At 43.9% G+C, this 18,182-nt stretch overlaps 2 protein-coding genes across 2 annotated transcripts; both read right to left on the bottom strand.

Moving 5' to 3' along the window:
- Positions 1 to 1,686: 1,686 nt before the first annotated feature.
- arhgap25 (Rho GTPase activating protein 25) lies at positions 1,687 to 9,294 on the bottom strand. The gene is made up of 11 exons (XM_011615428.2): positions 8,993 to 9,294; positions 6,485 to 6,687; positions 5,812 to 5,899; positions 5,545 to 5,655; positions 4,929 to 5,133; positions 4,168 to 4,300; positions 4,009 to 4,082; positions 3,800 to 3,921; positions 3,559 to 3,713; positions 2,826 to 3,361; positions 1,687 to 2,051 (listed from the first exon to the last, which is right to left on the bottom strand). Exons 1-11 carry the CDS (start codon positions 9,054 to 9,056, stop codon positions 1,850 to 1,852), a joined length of 1,893 nt encoding a protein of 630 aa, XP_011613730.1. The 5' UTR covers positions 9,057 to 9,294; the 3' UTR covers positions 1,687 to 1,849.
- Positions 9,295 to 9,684: 390 nt separating this feature from the next.
- On the bottom strand, positions 9,685 to 17,298 carry cds2 (CDP-diacylglycerol synthase (phosphatidate cytidylyltransferase) 2). The gene is made up of 13 exons (XM_003974561.3): positions 17,092 to 17,298; positions 15,126 to 15,268; positions 14,889 to 14,985; positions 14,503 to 14,600; positions 14,069 to 14,208; positions 13,461 to 13,519; positions 13,211 to 13,293; positions 13,027 to 13,114; positions 12,759 to 12,827; positions 12,531 to 12,683; positions 12,229 to 12,348; positions 11,967 to 12,070; positions 9,685 to 11,881 (listed from the first exon to the last, which is right to left on the bottom strand). Exons 1-13 carry the CDS (start codon positions 17,158 to 17,160, stop codon positions 11,749 to 11,751), a joined length of 1,356 nt encoding a protein of 451 aa, XP_003974610.1. The 5' UTR covers positions 17,161 to 17,298; the 3' UTR covers positions 9,685 to 11,748.
- Positions 17,299 to 18,182: the final 884 nt, after the last annotated feature.

The raw sequence follows: 18,182 nt of genomic DNA, 5'->3' as shown, positions 1-18,182 counted from the left end.
CATTCTAACACTCTGTGTTTACAAATGAGTAGACTATTTGGCTGAAATCAGAAGTCTGTGTCTGACGCACTGCCACATTAGATGAGAAACCTCCTCAGAAACGTTTCTGGGGAAATGCGCAATGGAAAATTGAGTAACTCGTGGAGAATGTGTTACTGTACATGACAGGGGTCCAGAGGCTCATCCACATATTTCCAGGTGATAATGGCAGATTTGGAATAGCTGTCCCCTTCCACCACCTGAACCCTTCAATCCTCCACGCGGCTGTCCTCTCATTCTTCAGCTTCTTTGTATGACCTGCAGATACACTCCTGATTCACAGTGCGTCACACAGATGGGAAAGAAGGAGCTTTTCCTGCCTCTGCCACTCATCTGCCAGGCTGATAGTTGACAGATGTGCTGTTATCTTTCACATTGTTGAACTGCCGCCACAACAGACTCTCACGTCTTCCTGATGGCTGTAAGAGGGTTTGATAATGGCAATTCAGTTCACACACAATCACAGTCGGTGAATGGATCGACTCCACGGGTGAATATAAACGTTACGGCTTTCCTGCAATTCTTTCCCCATTGTTTTGTTTCTCAGTTTTATAAAAGTGAAACTTGATTCTTTTAAAAACAAGAACAGCCTAAGTCAGGACAGATAATTACAATAGCAATCATTTATAACGCCGTGAGCGTCTGTTGTTCTTCCATTTGTGTGGAAAGAGCTGCAGTAACCTGTGTCAACCTTTAGCAGATAGTCAGTATTTTGTCAGCCTGCTGTCGGTAGGAAGGTGCTGGCCCTTTTTCTTGTTTGTTTATTTGTTTGGGGTTTTTTTTAACTAAAAATCAGACTGCTGCTGCAAAATGAAGAAGCAAATATGATTCGTCCAGTCAATAATGACGACAGAATGAAATGGGACATTTTATTAATGTGAAATTCACCAAAATTGATGAAAACTGATGAAATCTGCAGATGGTGGTGGTGTGTGTGTGTGTGTGTGTGTGTGTGTGTGTGTGTGTGTGTGTGTGTGTGGTGGGGGGCTGTGTGTGGTGGGGGGCTGTGTGTACGTCAGCAGTGAAGGGAGAAAAATGCAGTTTAAAAAGGACCAAGATGAATATATATGGAGCTCTGTTGTGATGGCGACCAGGTGTCAACCAGCGGGCAAAGTGTGACGACAAGTGCCAGCACCTTAGAGAACGTGCATGAGCATCGTAGCGTAGAAAGATAAATTAAATCCTAGAGACAAAACCACCACAGGCATATTCATGCAGTTACATTCAGCATGCCGGGCCTTTCGGTGCAGAGCTGGTGGGTTAGTTAGTTTCCACTCTCGACCCTTACCAGTTCAGAGATTCTCACTTCTTTTAAATAAACCCTTAATCTTCGAGCTTGAACTGTTGATCCAAAGTTACTGACGCCCCTGACTAATTGGACTGAATTAATTTACTCCGGTACCTTCACGGTCAATCTGGTTGCAAACACAAATGCTGCTAATTATCAAAGGAACCTGGGGAATGAGAACTGGAAATGCAAAGAATAGCTTTTATCTGTGGTGGTAATCTGGACTGGATTCTAGATTTTAATCCATCATCCAGCCCTGTGTCTGTATCTCAGGAGGGTAGCAGAACTTCGGTTTGTATTTTTAATCTGACTTCAGATGTTTGACCAAAATTCCCCAGCAGTGAACATTGTCTGGTCTGTTTTTCTGTGGTTAACATCAATAATTTATTGAGGCACAGACAGTGAAAACAGTGGAAATAAACCAGGATCCCACCGGAGGAGGAATGTTCCCACAACAACTTAATGTGAAAGTAAAACACCGAGGCCAAAAAGTCCAGGACTGGTGAACTGGTGAGTTAGCTTTTAGGTGGGAGCTTGTGGCCGACTGATGAGAAACTGCTGAATGTCCCTCTGGAGCTCCTCGTTGCGCTTCTGGGCCTCGTCTCTGCTACGTTCTGCATTTTTCAGACAGATCTCCAGGGCGGCCACACGGCGGTGACCAGAGGCCAGAGCAGACTGGAGTTCTGCCACTTTGGCTCGCAGCTCCATGTTCTCCTGCTGCAGCCTGCACAACACATGTGTAAAGTATCATTATACCAAACATCAAATCCAGATATTTATTTTCTTTAGACTGAGTATAACTGAGTAAGCAAAACCATTCATTAAAGGGGACATTGCATTGTGTGTGCACTCCAGATTGTCTCAATTATAAATCTCCCCAGTAATACGCCAGCTATTAATCCTGAGCCAAAACAGACGTAATTTTCCAGAGGGATTGAGCAACTAACGGGAAAGGAGTTATTTTCTCAAAATATAAAACTCCCACGACTAATTTCAAGTTTGGCCAACATCCGTCATTACAAGATAACATTAAAACTAACTACCAGTAACTGCAACCACTCACTTTCTACCGCTTGTTCCTCCACTGAGGTTTCACGGGGGGACTGGAGCCTATCCCAATGGGCAGAGGCAGGGTACACCCTGGACTGGACGCCAGTCAATCACAGACACATATAGACAAACAACCATTCTCTCTCACACTCACACCTACGGGCAATTTTAGAGTTTCCAATTAGCCTAATCCCCAATCATGCATGTCTTTGGACTGTGGGAGGAAGCCGGAGTACCCGGAGAAAACCCACGCAGGCACAGGGAGAACATGCAAACTCCACACAGAAAGTCCCCAATCAATCCGAACCGGGGATCGAACCCGGTCTTCTTGCTGTGAGGCCACAGTGCTAACCACCACACCACCGTGCCGCCCTTAACTGCAACCACATATAACAAATTTAACTTCAACTGGATTACAAAGGTAAAGTGGGGGGCGGAGTTTCCTCACCGTTCCGAGAGCTGCTGTTTGTTGCTCTGCTGCTCAGGTCTGCTCTCCAGGTGCTGAGCTGAGGTGTCCTCCAGCACCTCCATTACACTTTTCTGTGGAGATGTCACCAGGGTGGCCTGACCTTCACTGTTAGCATTTTGAGAGCCAGCAGAGGAAGAACCTGTGCTGTCGCTTTCCAACTGTGTTGTTAACGTCTCTTCGCCCTCTTTGGTCTTGACTGAAGACCCCCCAAACAGGGAGCCTGATCCCCGGAGGTCCAGGATCTTAAAAATGTCCTCGGACAAGGTCCCGCTTTTGTCCTCTGAGCTCTCCTGGATGCGACTCCAGCGATTGAGGGCATCAGCCTTGGCTGCCATCCCGGTGAGGGGGCAGTTGAAGGTAGGCAGGGTCTGAGTCCGTTTGCGGGGACTTCCATGCCAGTGGTCTGAGGATGGGGACGAAGGCCTGTTTTGGGGGCTGTAGCTTCCTTTGTCTGGAGCGGGACTGTCGTTGTCTTCCTCCTCTTCTGGAGACTCAGACAGAGACGTATCCACCATCTGACAGGAGGAAACAAAGACAGCGTCAATGATGCATCTGAAAATACTCTACAGATTTCAACATTTCTTTAAATAACAGTTGTTTTTCAACATGGACCAGACAGCTGAGCACAGAACAATAATAAGAGGAACTAGAAACATTTAGCCAGTCATCTTCTGCACGGGTGGGGACTGATGGAGCATCCAGCTCCTCGTACCTCTGCAGACTCCCAGCCAACGAAGCTTCGTGGAGTGTTCTTCTGGTTGTCCACCTTGTTCAAGGGGGAAGTGGGGAGCACATCTTTGGATGGAGGAAACAGGGTCTCGTGGTGGCTGATCATGACTGTCATCAGCTTCTGGATCAGAGGAGTCGCTGCAAAAATAAAGAAGTGTGAATGAAGTCCATTTAAATGAATTTCAGGGTCACAGAGTCCAGACAGATTCATGTTTGCTCCTCACCTTTCATCACAGCGATGGGGTCTTCTACCTGAGGTTTGAGCAGGTTGATCCCCATCACTGTGGCCAAGTTCTCCACATTCATCTTGTTCACCCTGGATTTCAGCTGCACCTCAAACAAAAACCTGAAAAACAGAACTCAGCATCAAACGCAAGCCGGGACCCCCTGGGGAAACTCCCATGTTGCTTTTCTCCTTTCACAATCCACTCACCGGCAGATATAACTAAGAAGATTGTAGTTGATTCTGGGGAGAAGTGCAATTTGTTGCTCCAACTTTTCCAACGCCTGGGAGAAACATAAAAAAACACCCACACATAAAACCACATGAGCTCTTCTTCACATGCACTCATTAAAATAAAGTCCAGTTTACCTCAGTGTTGCTGGAGTCCCAGGTGCTGGTGCAGTCGAGGAAGTCCTGGTATTGAGTCCAGGGCACCACCGGCTCAGGAAGCTCCCGCAGGTACAATTTGAGCAGTGATGCCACCGTGTGGACGTCTGTGTCACTGCATGCAATGGCATTCATGTAAAATTATGATTTCTCTTTTTTAAGTGTTTCTTCTGCATTTATGAGATTTAATGCCATGTTATCTTTTCCATGACTTCTGTAAAATAGGATGTCAATAAACCACATTTCTAGATTAAAATTTGAATTTCTAGTGAATAAAAAAATATAAGATCCAAAATTACACTCACCTTGTCTCATCAAACATTGTTTTTTGAGATATGATTATAAGATCACTGGTTTAATAGTATATTTACACGCCAACTTTAAAACATTTTTAGTGAACGTCTTGGTGAAGGCTGGACAAAGCCAAGTTAGCAACTCTAGAGGTTTGTTGGAGGAGCTTATGAAGTTGAGCAACACAAGTTTCCCCTTAAGTGTCTACCAGAACAGGATGTGGTATTTGCACTCTACCCAGAAATCTATCAGCCTTTGCATCGTTTTGCCTTCCTTCACTTCCTCAGAAAAAATGATGCCTCTGCTGCTCGAGGTTTTTCCTTTATATAGCTGTGACCAGTGATTTACAGGTATATATAGTTACCACTAGAAAATAAATCAATCATGTCCTGGTCAAAGGATTATAATAAGAAATGGTGGTACAGTGAATGTGAACCTCCAGGGTGCACTACCTGGGGAAGGAGGGTCTTTCTCCTGCGTCAAAGGCTTCTCTGAACTGTTTGACAGCGTTGTCCTGGCCTGGGAGACGGAAAATGCCCTCCTCGGTCAGCCCGTGTTCTACGATGAACTCCACACACTTCTGCACCAGGATGGGCACCGTTCCAGGCCCAAATCGCTGCTCATATGTTACAGTGTCTATCAGGCTTTTTCCAAACACTGCAGATAAGCAGAAAGGCTGGACTTAGCACAATGCAGGTAGTTTTCATCACGCGGAGAGATACTGAAGCTATCAGCACATTTACTATGTTTGCAAAGGACTCTGTTACGATTTGTGCTACCAGAAAGATTTTAAAGTAGAAATTTGTGATCATCATTGATGAGAATGGTGAGTTTGAAGTTAAACAGCAATAGGATGAGAAAGTTGCACACTGGGAACAATATCATTACTGCACTTTGCACGTTAACTTAGAACGTTGGAGTTTAAATTTGATGAGAAACAAGAAAAAAAGACAAAACATAGTTTGTACAACGGGACGATAACAGGGTAAAGGAAAATCCCCAAGGTGTCTAAAGTTGGCTGGAATTGCAGCTCTTGAGGTTCTTTAAGAACATGAAGTTTTACCAAACCTCCGTTTGGGACTCCGGTGACTCTCCGCAGAACACGGACCCACTCCTCCATGTCAGTCTGAGAGTTTGCCATGAACACATAGGGGCACCTTTCTCTGTCAACCGTTGACCCTGCAAAAATTAAATTAACATATAAAGAGGGTAAAGCAGCACTTCTATAATAAGCAGCACAGGAGGAACTAGCAGGTTAGCTCTGACAGGACAACAAAAATTCCTGACATATGTGAGTGGATGTGGAGGTGCTATTATTTGTAGACTTGCACTTACGTGGTACAATCTCGAAGAGGTACTTTGCAGGCTCCTCCGAATTCAGAGGGAGTTCATTAACTTTACTGTGTCGGATGTGGATGACTGCCTGGAGATTTAAAAAAAAAAAAGATATATATAAACAGGAAAAACACACAAATAAAAGAACAACCTTCAAAATATTGAAGCTAACAGCTTACAGAGTTACCAAACTGCACAGGAAAGAGATAAATATCTGTGGGTGGAGCTAACAGAGAGTCCCACAGGGTTCTGTCTTTGGACCCATTGAGTATGATTCGCACGCAATACTTCAGCTTTTTTCAATTACTACATTAATGATCTCATTAGTGCGTCACACTTTTTCCTAGAAAGCCATCAAGAAAGTTGATATCTTCCTCCTACATCTCACAACTACAAGCTGCATCTCATCATCTCAGTTCCTTGTAGAAGTGTCACACTCACAGCTACTGTGGTCTGCTATTGGCTGACACTGTTAAAGCAACAATCACTTCAACCACTCAACCCTGGTGGGTTTAGATGGTTTTGCATTCAAATTGGAACCATATTTTATCATTTACACCATTTGTGGTTGTAGTGGATAGCCGTACTTCAAGCATAATTTGCACCAAACACCAACACCTTTACAGATTCATGTACTACTGTAGCATGTAGTATTTACATATTTACATCTCACCTGGACTGCTGTCTCCTTGTCATCTTTGTGTTGGGTCAGGGTGCTTCCCCTCAGCACATAATAACGCTGGTGCCAGTTCTTGACTAAACCCCGCTGCTGTTTCTTGAGCCAGCCAGCCTTCAGGGGCCTCTCCATGGACCTGGGGGAGCGCAGGGAACCGGAGCCAGGGTTCCCCTCTCCTGGCATCACACTCTTTGACCGTGCTGGAACGCCACAAAAGTATGGTTGGTTAAATCGCCACCAAGACAAAGAAACCCTGTGCAAAATGGTGAAAGGATCAAGAGAGTACTTCCTCCTTTTAACATGAATATGAACTGAGAAGGTTGGGGGTGAGCGAGTGGCAGAGGGCTTCTCATATTCTATTTTTATTCATCGTCTGATATATGTGTTTTGTTTTTGGCCAGAATGTTTCCTGTAGAAGGTCAAAACATGCAACCATGACTTTTCAATCTGACCACCAAACACAAAGGTAGAAAGGTCACGGGACTGAGCTGCTTAATATTTGGTCTTTTTGAGAGAGCGAGGGGGAGAGGGGGGAGAGCGAGAGTTGCCTTTGTGTGGCCATGATACATAAATACAGAGATGAAAGAGCAAAGCTGGGGTTCTCTATGGCCCAGGAACCCCCGCCCCCCTTCCCCGTAGCATGCAGGATGGCGGGCCTGCACAGTTGGCTCCGTCAAGATTAAGTTCTCTTTCTTGGTTGTTAAATGTGTCTTGATGAGCGAACAATAGAGAAAAGAAGAAGAAGGGCGGCACTGAAGTAAACAGGAAGTGGACATGTTGTCGCCTGAGGCTTGAGAACACTTTGGTCTCCACCTCAAGATTTTATACAGTCCTCCAGCCACGATCAACATGTCACCCTCCACCAATTACTGGAAAGTTAAAACGCAGTTCGGAGATGTGAAAAAGCACTCGAGCTGCACATCACACCGCCCTCAACTGTGATCAGACTCTCACCCCAAAGGCCTTCACATGCCACCAACTGGGCGACACATCAAATGCTCACAGTCACAACAGCAGATCCTCTTTGCCTCTATTTCAAAATCCACCTATCAACTTCTTGTTGGCAGGATTACATTAGCTATTACATTAGCTTTTGATGCAAGCATTGACCCCAGGTGCAGTGAATAGAGATTGAGGATAAAATAGGAGAACATTGATTTAACAGGCTGAAACCTCAGTCATTATGGTGTATTACAAATGGCTTTACTGTGTATCGCAAATGGTTCCTTGATAATCCCAGTTTTTCAGAGTGAAAGCTCAAAGATTATGGTACTTACTGATATTGATATGGTACTAAACTGATAGTCACATTTACCTTTAATTGACCTTAGACCACTGGGTGTGGGTATAGCCTGTGGAACAAAACACGACTACCCTGAAAATGATGACTGAAAGCACAAAAGCACTCAAGACATGGGACCATAGAACCCTGGAAATATTTACAATTATTTAGGAACAATGATTTCTGAACTGTGATATTTGATGATAAAATTAAACAGGATTTATTAGAACAGACAGCATAAAGAATGTTGGAAGGTCTTCTCCAACAACACATGATCTCAGTCCGGGAGCCTGTCTGATACGTTTTAAATCCTGTCTGTTAAACGAACCAGGGTTCACAGGCTTGGAAAGTCTGGACACATTTGTAAAGACTTCCAGCTTTTCAGAGCACATAGGTCACTGCGGTGCACGCAGTGGCAGAGGCGTCTCACAGGCGTCATGCTCAGTTTTGCACTCTTGCATCAGTTTCCTGCTGAAAGTCACTCCAATCTCACGATGTCAAGTCTCCCATAAAACATCACAGAGTTAAAGACTCGGAGGGGGGGGGGGGGGGGGGGGGGGAGTCAGTGGCGCTGGATAAAACCTGACCTGAAACTGATAACACAGGAACTTCCCTCCACAGCAGCGCGCCTTCATTTCTGCCTGTGGAATCAAGTGAGTCTGAGGAAAACGCTGAACAAGAGGAGGCCTCCAGCGCACCAGCGAATAAAGTTCCCTTTATCCAGGCCTGAGAGGAACTCAGACATGAAGCTGCAATGATTCCAGGGTTAGGGTTAGACAGGAATGATGCAAGGGTGACCACGACATTGGTGCGCCTTGACCGCTGCATCAATTTAAAACAGGCGCTTTTGCCCAGAGACCTGGAGTTTTGCACTCGCGTGTGCACAGGCGGACGTTGATTATGATCATCCTGAAACCGCGGTGAGATAGTTTAACTCAAGCAGAGTTTGTTTGAGAGGAGGAATCCGAAGTGAGTCCGTTATAAGCTGCCCAAACTCAACACAACCTGATTTAGTATTCGACAAAATTCAGCTAAATTTCAGCATCAGGATGATCAATGAAAATACAGCAATGGTTTCAGTTTTGCGCATTTCGACGCTGTTGTGTGCGCTCAACTTCACTGGAAATTAGAAGCCGCTCTTCCTCAGCATTTACATCACCTCTCACACCGAATGGGAGCGTCCATGGCTGGACCGTGAACGCAGCACGGCTGGTCAAACTCACCTATCCGGACTGTCTCAGCCTTGAAGGTGCTGAAGTCCCAGTGGCGAGGTATTTTCAGAGACATTATCCACCAAACTCACATCACCGCACACGCACTCACACACACACACACACATACAGTGCAGAAAGGCAGATGAGACTTCCTATTTCCTGTGTATTAGTCTGCCTTCTTCTGTTTTTTTTGAGAGCTCTGATTGTTGCTAAACGCGTCCTCTCATGCTGCCTTTACTTCCATGTTCATACTTGTTCTGATAAGAATAAAGAGCTGTTATCAGCCTGATTCAGCCAAGCTGCAGGACGTGTTGTGAGGGTTCAAAAATCATTCACGTAGACTGAGAAATTGGGTTTCTACTCAAAGGAAATGTTGGCGCACACAGTGGCGACAATACGAACATTAAACCGCACATTTAAATAACTACGGTTTTGTAGTGTCTGCATTGGGTACATTTATTTTTAAGAAAATTGTACCTTTAAAATTAGCTGACGTCTGAAGGACCAAGATTTAGGTTTGGTTTTTTTGAAGAATGTTAAATACTGGATAATTTAGTGGACAAATAATACAATAACTTGAAAAAAAAACTATATTAAAAGGATTTTTTTAAATATAAATATATATATATATGTTCTGTCAATTTTTGCTTTTATTTCAAACTCATTCACTTCTGAGTAAAACACCAGTTCACTCCACGTGATTTATCTTTTTATAGTTTTAATTTCGTTGAATCGCAGCAAAGCACATTGCGGCATCAAAAGAGCACGACGGGATGCACAGCTCAACGTATTGAAGCCAATAAAGGAATCACTTTAAATCAATAAACACAAACGAAAACATCGCAGACGTTGGGAACGCCACGTCTACTCCCATACATTCCTCTATAGTGTCACAAATAACAACAGTTGCTGTTCCTTGGGTGTCACAATATCCCAAATCAATAGCCGTGATCAATCCAAGCATCAGGTTTAGTAAATAAATTTAATATAGATACGAAAGTTCTGTTTCCCAGACGACCACGGGGGCTGCAGCGCTCTCTAGTGGCCAACTCTGACACAGGCAGTAATGGCAGTAATGCGCTGCAGGGACCAAATGGGCAGTGAAACCTGGCTCGTGTTACCTTCTGAAACAGTCCCGTCTGCATGGATAGAGACGACTCTAAAAACAGCCAGCTGCAATAAAGAAGACAGAGGGACACTTCTCTGCTATATCTCAATATACTCTCCCATATATGGCAATAACGCTCTTACAAAAAATATTAAATAACACTTAAATTCACATTAAACAACTTTTTAGAAGATTCATCTGCTTACTGTTAATTAATAATTCACAATTATATGTGAATGACAGTGAAATGAAAATGTGAATGAAAGTGGAAAGGAAAAAAAACATCCTTGATCACAAATACATAGATTTAAAATATATACATTTTTTTTGAGTGATGAGACACATAATCATCTGTCTACTGTTGGTATGGAGACCTTTTGGCTTTTCTCAACATGGAAAATATCATTTGTTGACTGGAGAGACAAACTATGGACAAACAGGATTAATTAATACGGCTGACATATAGATACAGATTGGCTGGACCTGCATACATCCTAAAGATCAATCAAACTCTTCTGAACAAAAAAAATCTTATCAAAATTAAGAAAGGTTTTAACAGGCTATGAATCACAAAATGAAAAAAGCTCAATTCAAATACAGCCTATGATTTTGTCCAGCAATTTAGTTTTACTTCACTTGCAAAATTTTAACAATTTCCAAAGGCAGGGGAAAGGTTGGAACGTAATCCAATAAGCCTGCATTTCCCACAATGCACTGCAGTCAGACAATTTATAATATAGAGCTGATCAGGGCTTTTTATTTGTTTTCAGTTTTACTTATAGTTTCATCAATATTGTTCAATTTTCATTTAAATAAGTTGTTTTTTTTGGGTGTCAGACAGGAAATAACCACTGGACAATCTTCAGTCTTTTTTTTTTTATAAAGGTCACAAATGGCCGACAGAAGCAGAAAGTGGCAGTGAGAGAAAACATCTGTTCTGTCATGAAACCAGATGAGCTAAACTGGGACTGCTGGTCTCTAGCTGACCTTCAGATGTCCTGCTCTACAACCCTAAACCACTGAAACTGAGCACAACTAAACAACAACAGTAATCTGCCAAAGGAATGCTACACTTATGAGATAAAATGACTATTTCAAACACTTCAGGGTAACTTGACGTCCCAAATGTAAATGTTACTTCCTGCAAACATTGGATGTAAAGAACTAAATACACAATGGCGATGAAATGAACATGTGAATGTGTAACAGATGCAAATGACAACAGACATCGCATTAAGATATAGAACACAGTAAATATAAAACCACTCCTTTTATAAATAAAAACAAACACAATAAAGAAAATTCAAACCTAAATTTGGCGCAGGGGTAGGGATGGGGGGGTGACTCTGGGGTAAGAATACGAGTAACTGGGTTCAGAGCAGTGCATTAAAAGAGGAAAAATAAAATATGCAGCACACTGTCAGTACATTGAGGTCGTCCTGCCTTCAGGCAGATACAGCTGATAGTTTTGTTCCACAGTGTGAAGATGCGAACTGAAACACAAACGTGTGACTGTAATTCAGATGAAATGGAATGACACACACTTGTTTTTTTTTTCTTTTCACTCTGAGGTGTTTTCGCTGTCAGTCTCCCAGAGATCCAAGGGCGCCAGGTGCTGCCCTCTGCTGGTCGTTTTCAGGGCAAGCCGACAGCCGCTCTAGGCGGCCACCTCGGCCGCGGGCAGCAGGCCCTTCTCAGTCAGGTGAGCCTTTAGAGAGTTAAAGATGTGGAGCTGCTGATCGAAGCGGAGGGCCAGGAGCTGCTGGATCACTTTGGTGGGGTTGGGGCCCCTGAGAGGAGGAGGAGGAGGAGGAGGTGGGGGATTAATCAACCATCATCACACTCACACTTCAACACTTGCATGTGTTTATTTACCTGATGAAACTAGCAATGTAGACATTTACAAAGGTGGCCATGAGGTACTGACAGTCAAACCTGTCCATGATGCCTCCATGACCCGGGATCGTGTTGGCAAAATCCTACAGTGAGAAAGAACCAACACGCATGCTTGTATAAGCAGATCACAGTTAAAGTCCTAAGAAGTCACCTTTTCCAAACCTACAAAAATGGACACAGTGATTCTATCGATGTATTTATACAGAGTAGATCTGCTTGTCTGTGTTTCTTTTCTCTCTACCTTAATCTTGAAAGCTCTCTTGAAGCCGCTGGCGAAGAAGCCACCAAACGGACCCACGATGGAGGCGAAGCTGGAGAGAGCGATGCTGTGGATCTGGAAAGGATACAGCCGTACCGTGGTCTGTGGAGACAGGGACGCCACGTTAGGCAGCAGGGACAAACACCTCAAAGAGGCTTGTTCATCCACATTAATAAGGCAAAATTTTACTTTGCACGGATCGTTTGAGCTGAAGAGCACAGCTGAACGGAGGTTTCAGACAGCAAAGTTCAGAGGATGAAGAAGAGAAAGCAGCTGATTCTCACCCATCCAGTGGCACTCTCCAGGATGCTGGGCAGGACGTATTCCTGGAGCTGGAAAAGCTCCGATGGCTCACAGTCCACCTGGAAGCTGTTGGAGTCGTTGTTGAATTCTACCGGGCACACGAAGTAGCGATAACTGGCCATGACGTAAGAGAGCTGGAAGGAGATCGGGCTTCAGTTACAACATAGGGACATTTTCAGATAAAAGGCATATATATGATCATATTTTACCAAAATTCCAAACACAATGGTGGAGAAGAATCCACCTATAAACCCCTCCCAGGTCTTCTTAGGAGACAGCTGCAGCGAACAAAGAAAATGTATTAATGCAGAACTATGTGGCACCATTTGAGACGTGTCTTTCGTTTCAGGCAGATGTTGCTCAGAAGGTGGAAATGATTCGTGTCTACAGAGAATTTACAGGAGTCACAGGAGTTTTGCTGAAATACGTCTGGAGAAGTCGGTTCTTTAAAACCGGTCTGTTGTTGAGAGAACCGACCTTGATGAGAGGAGTGCGGCCAAAGAAGAACCCAAACATGTAGGCCATGATGTCATTACAGATCACACAGGAAATCGGAACGATGAACCTATTGGAAAGTAATTTCAAGCCAATTATAATGAATATGTTCAAGCACAGCTTTGGGATGTCAGCTGGACATGCGAGTAGGTGTTTGCTAACTCACCAGATCATCCCCTCAAACAGGTTATGGATGATGAGGTGAGACTGAGTGACCACGATCAGCAGAGTCACGTGGGTCCACCCAAACTGTGGGGAGAGAAAATCAAATTCATTTAAAGGGGTGAAGCATTTTAATCAGCATGTTTGGGCGAATGTTGAAACGATGGGATGACATTTTCGGTGAGCTTGTCCTTCTGGCCCATTTCTAGATGGGCCAGCTTCATTAATAACCCAGAATGCTTCAGGCCACTTACCATGTAGAACTGGAGGCGGTAGTGTTTCTTCACCAGACTCAGGACAAACATGCAGAAACCTGAAACGACGGGACAAAATCTGTGATTAAAAATTACACAATCAGGACCACGTGGATTTATTGAGCATCACGGTCATCTTTGGTTAAGTACACGGTTAAATTTAGCTCGACCTACTTGGAATTAACAGGAGGCTCAGCAGCTTTTTATTTTATCTCGTGAACATAACTGAGGTGAGGAAAATAAGCTCATGCCAATAACGGCAAAGCTGCATTTCTGAAACTTGAATTGTTACTTTCAGAACCTTGTCGGCACCAGACAATCAGGTGCTTCCGTCCTCTGAACATCCTGTTTGGCACCAGCCTGCAGCTCTCACAGCTCTGAGCGACTGACTCAAGCTGCAGGGCAGGAAGTGGGACTTCTCCAGTTAGCATAATGGGTCAACTCAGAACTGTCTGAGCTAAAAATAATCGCAGTTCTGATGAGCGCTCGAACGAGGTCACGGATTTCAGATGGACGAGCAGTCTCAGTTTGTGACTTTTTACTGCCAGTTTAGCTCCATCTTTTCCAGCTGCTCTGCGAAGGTGTCGGTGTAGCTGCAGTGTTTGTACCTATGACATAGAGGGCAAAGGAAATGAAGCGGTGGTATCTGCTCAGGATACGGAGAGGCTCCTCCCTCTGCACCAGCGTAAAGAAGTAGTCCGTCACCGTCTCACCATAGAAGAAGTAGTTGACACAAAGAAGAAAGTACCTGTGCGGATTAAAGACAGCAGCTAATCAGATCAATAAACTACTTTTTGCTCCAGGGTGTCTGCGATCTACCACACTACATCGTAACCACCACTACAGCTAAAATGAACCAGCAATGATAATTCACTGGTTTGGCTGCTGATTGGCTTAATAACCTACAATCTAGAAAGGGGTCAGAAAACAAACCTCAGGAGGTCTGTGACAAAAGAGAAAAGAGGCAGATGATGATTATCAACTGTGTTGGTGACACGTTTGTCAAATGTGATGCTGCAAACGTGCAAGTGAGCGTCCTCACCAGCTCAACGTCCTGAACCAGGGCAGATCATAGGAGTGGTAAACGCTGTAGCCAATGGTGATGATTTCCTGGAAGCACTTGATCTGAACACAGAGGACCTGAAAAAAGAGAAACACCAGAGAGCAGCTGTAAACCTATTCAAGCTCTTCTAGCGACGCAGAGGAAGATTCTTCAAAAGAGAAAGAAGCTTATATCAGATAAAGGCTGCAGCTTCTGGAAAAAAGAAAAGGTTGGAAGATCATGATCTCAAGTTACCCAGGGGGCTCCAACAAAAGCAAGTAAAGCTAAAGTGCATAAAACCTGCAACGCAGCTCAATTTCCACAACAGCCGCGCACATGAAACAACACAAACGCAACCCTTTTGAGGTAGAAAGGCTTGTACTTACAATTACCATCAGCACTATTGGACCCAGGTAGACGATGAAGAAGAAGAAGAAGATCATTGCTAGTGTGAGGATTCCTCGGACCCACCAGTTCTTCCACCTGAGGGAAACATCCCGTCAGCTCATCGATTAATGAAACACGGAAATTTATAACAAATCCACTGTTGGGAATATGTGAAGGTGTGGAAGTGGAGCAGGAACTTTCAGAACAGTTCTGTCATCATAGCAGGGCGACTGTACCGTGATGAGAGTCCAGACAGGGCCTTGTTCAGAACCTCAGGGGTGTCGTCAGGGGGCACCGGCACCTCTGGGACTCCTGAATCCACCTTGGACTCGGTGTCCGACATTCCATCCTTCTCCCCCCTCAGCTCACCGTCGGAGCCCTGACGACCCAACAGAAGACAAGGAACTAGGCAACGGAATGACGAGGAGCCGGCACATCTCTTAAATTACACGTGGGGATTAAACAGGAACTTGGATTTCTTTTAGATTTTGCCAGAATGTCACAGTTAATCTGTGGAAAACGGAGGTTGGTTCTGTTTCCACTGGAGATCCTCCCGCTGACCCCGATGCTGCTGGTGACCAAATTAGGCCTGAACTAGTCACCCCCCACTGGTGCAGTCTGAGGTCTGTCGACCTGCACTCGCTCAGCCGGTTCTGTTCCTCAGGAATTCACCTCACTTTATTCAGTCAGGCGATGAGAAAGACCAGAAAACTTAGAGCCGTTGCTGGTCTGTACAGGATGTGTGCTGCTTTTCACAAAAGCTGCCGGGGCCCAGTTGGAGCCTGATGTGGTTTTAAGGAATTAGATTTCATACTTCTGATTAATCCTGCTTTGTAAACCTGAACAATTCTGGTTCCAAAATGCTAAAGAAAAAAAATAAACACTTTGGAATTGAATTAGGTTCGCAGGACCACAACTACTTTAGGTTATACAGAAAAGCAAATACGGGCAACAGCTGCCAGAACCTCCTGACTGAATGCAACAGAGAACACACACACACACATTCACCGCCTACTCGTTTCTATGGAGACGGAATCCATCATTTAGGATGCTTGAGATAAAAATAGGCACCCATTTCAAAAACACAACCCAGACTGGGGCCATGAAAAAACAACAAAATTGCTGAAATGTGGAAGGAAGGCCACTTTTTCAAAAATGTAATCGCCCTGTAACATGTGAAAAATAAAATATTATAGGTTACAGGTCAGGACCAATGCAGTCGTTGCCTTTTGATTTCATTTGTGAAAGAAAAGAGTAAACATAGAATTGTAGGGGGGGGGGGGGGGGGGGATGCCATAAACACTCAGCTGACCTGCACCAACAACAAACTTTAGCCAATAATGATCAGATTAATGAAAAACCCGCAGGAGTCCGACCAAATGGGCCAGAAAGATGCCCCACAGCCGGCCAGCCACGCCCCTTTTAGGGCTCCGACTATGTCCTGGAGACAACTCTGGGATCCGGGATCTCTAGGATCCGGGATCTCTAGGATCCGGGATCTATGGGATCCGCGATCTATGGGATCTGCGATCTATGGGATGTCAGGGTTGAGCTGCAAACGGACTATGATCGATCTACCAAGTTACTCGGTGTCATTTAACTTGAAGCTGCTGTCACAGGAGCTAACCTGCCGAACATTACTCAGAACTCCATCAAGCCTCGTTGCTAAAATAAACAGATCTCGCCCGACATATTGGAGCAAACAGCAGCGTTATAATAGAAAACTTGATCTAGCATTTTCGTTATAACGTCTCTAAAACGTGCACGACTGCCAAGAAACATTTGATCCATGTAAAGTTCTGTCAGATTAAAAGGATAGAATACGTTTTTTGTTTACTTTCAAAATGACTGGTTCTACAAAAGGAAATTCCAGATAAGGGGGGAAAAAGAGAAGAGCCACGATAAGGAACCGTTAATTTACGGTGTTGAACCAACAGGCGCAGGAAAAACGTAATAAGCATCAACCAATCAAGTTTTACATGGTCGTAATCTGGCGCATTTTGGCAGGTTTGGGCTTTGAAATTTCAGGGGTTAATTCAACCAAAACAACGTCGGCGACCAACGTAACGTGTTAAAAATGCCGAGCTTTGTACGAACTGACAAGATTGTGATGACAACATTGCAGGGGTCTTGGACCAGCTAGCTGCCCCGCTAGCGTTAGCATGGCTGCCCAACGGTCGCATCCTGCTCGCCGAGCGTTACCTTGTCCTCCGACGGCTGTTGCTGTGACGTTAGGTCGGCGTCTTTCCCCCGGTGCCTAAGCTCCGTCATCTCAGCGGATCGTAAACTAACGACAACAGCGACGGTCCTGTGGCTCCGAAGCTCTCGTTTGGTTGATTGTCACGTATCCAGTTAAGCTTCTAGCTAGATTTGTTACAATGTCAATAATGGCTGGGTGTCAAAGCAGCAACAAGTAAACCGGAAACGAAGGTGCCTGCAAGTTCCGGTTATCAAAATAAGGTCTTTATATTCACGTTTCGGTAAGAGTGTTTATCTTTTTCCTCCATGATATAAAAGTGCCATAATTGTTGGGTAAGTACAGCATGAAGATGCGTGGCAGTGTCCTTTTGTAATCATGATATATCTTTATAATTTAGATCAACAAGAGAAAAGGTATGTATCAACAATCCATGGATCCATGGCACTCCTTTCAACAGCTGATGTGAGGCCTATCAAATTATAATAAACTACAGACAAAGAATATTACATTTTATACGCAAACATAATAGATGTCATATGGACAAAAAATGAAAATGATAACAGCAAGCAGTATTAGCATCAGAAATTAAGCATAATTTTACATTTTTAGAGCCGTTGTGACAGCGAACCCAGTATCCGAGAATGCTGGTTTGGTCCCAGGTAATGTAGTACTGAAAGTGAACATTTTCAGTGCAACATAAAAAGTATATTTCACTTAAAAAAAAAACACATTTGAGTTACAAATGTGCCTCTTTTGTATGTAACTGTTCAGCAATCATCATTACTCATCAATGGTAAAATATCTTACAATTAGCATGTTGTATATGTTCCTATGAATTTGGATTAGCATTGTTGAAAATTTGTTAAAATATAAGTAGTATTCTGAAGGTTTTTCCAATGATGTTTAGTTGCACTCTGTCTAGCTTGATGTTGCCATCAGCACTCTATGACGTCATGGGAAGTGTGATTGTCAATATAAATACCACCTGATTGGTAGAGACATATGATGGAAGAGGGAAAAAAAACATCTAATGCATTAGAGCACTAACATCTGCAGGTAATCCATGATTTGTCCATAATCTGCAATACAAGAT

Source organism: Takifugu rubripes, chromosome 21, assembly GCF_901000725.2.
Source record: "Takifugu rubripes chromosome 21, fTakRub1.2, whole genome shotgun sequence".
NCBI lineage: Eukaryota > Metazoa > Chordata > Actinopteri > Tetraodontiformes > Tetraodontidae > Takifugu > Takifugu rubripes.
The sequence above is the reverse complement of the archived record's forward strand: the minus strand, read 5'-3'. Positions and strand labels throughout refer to the sequence as shown.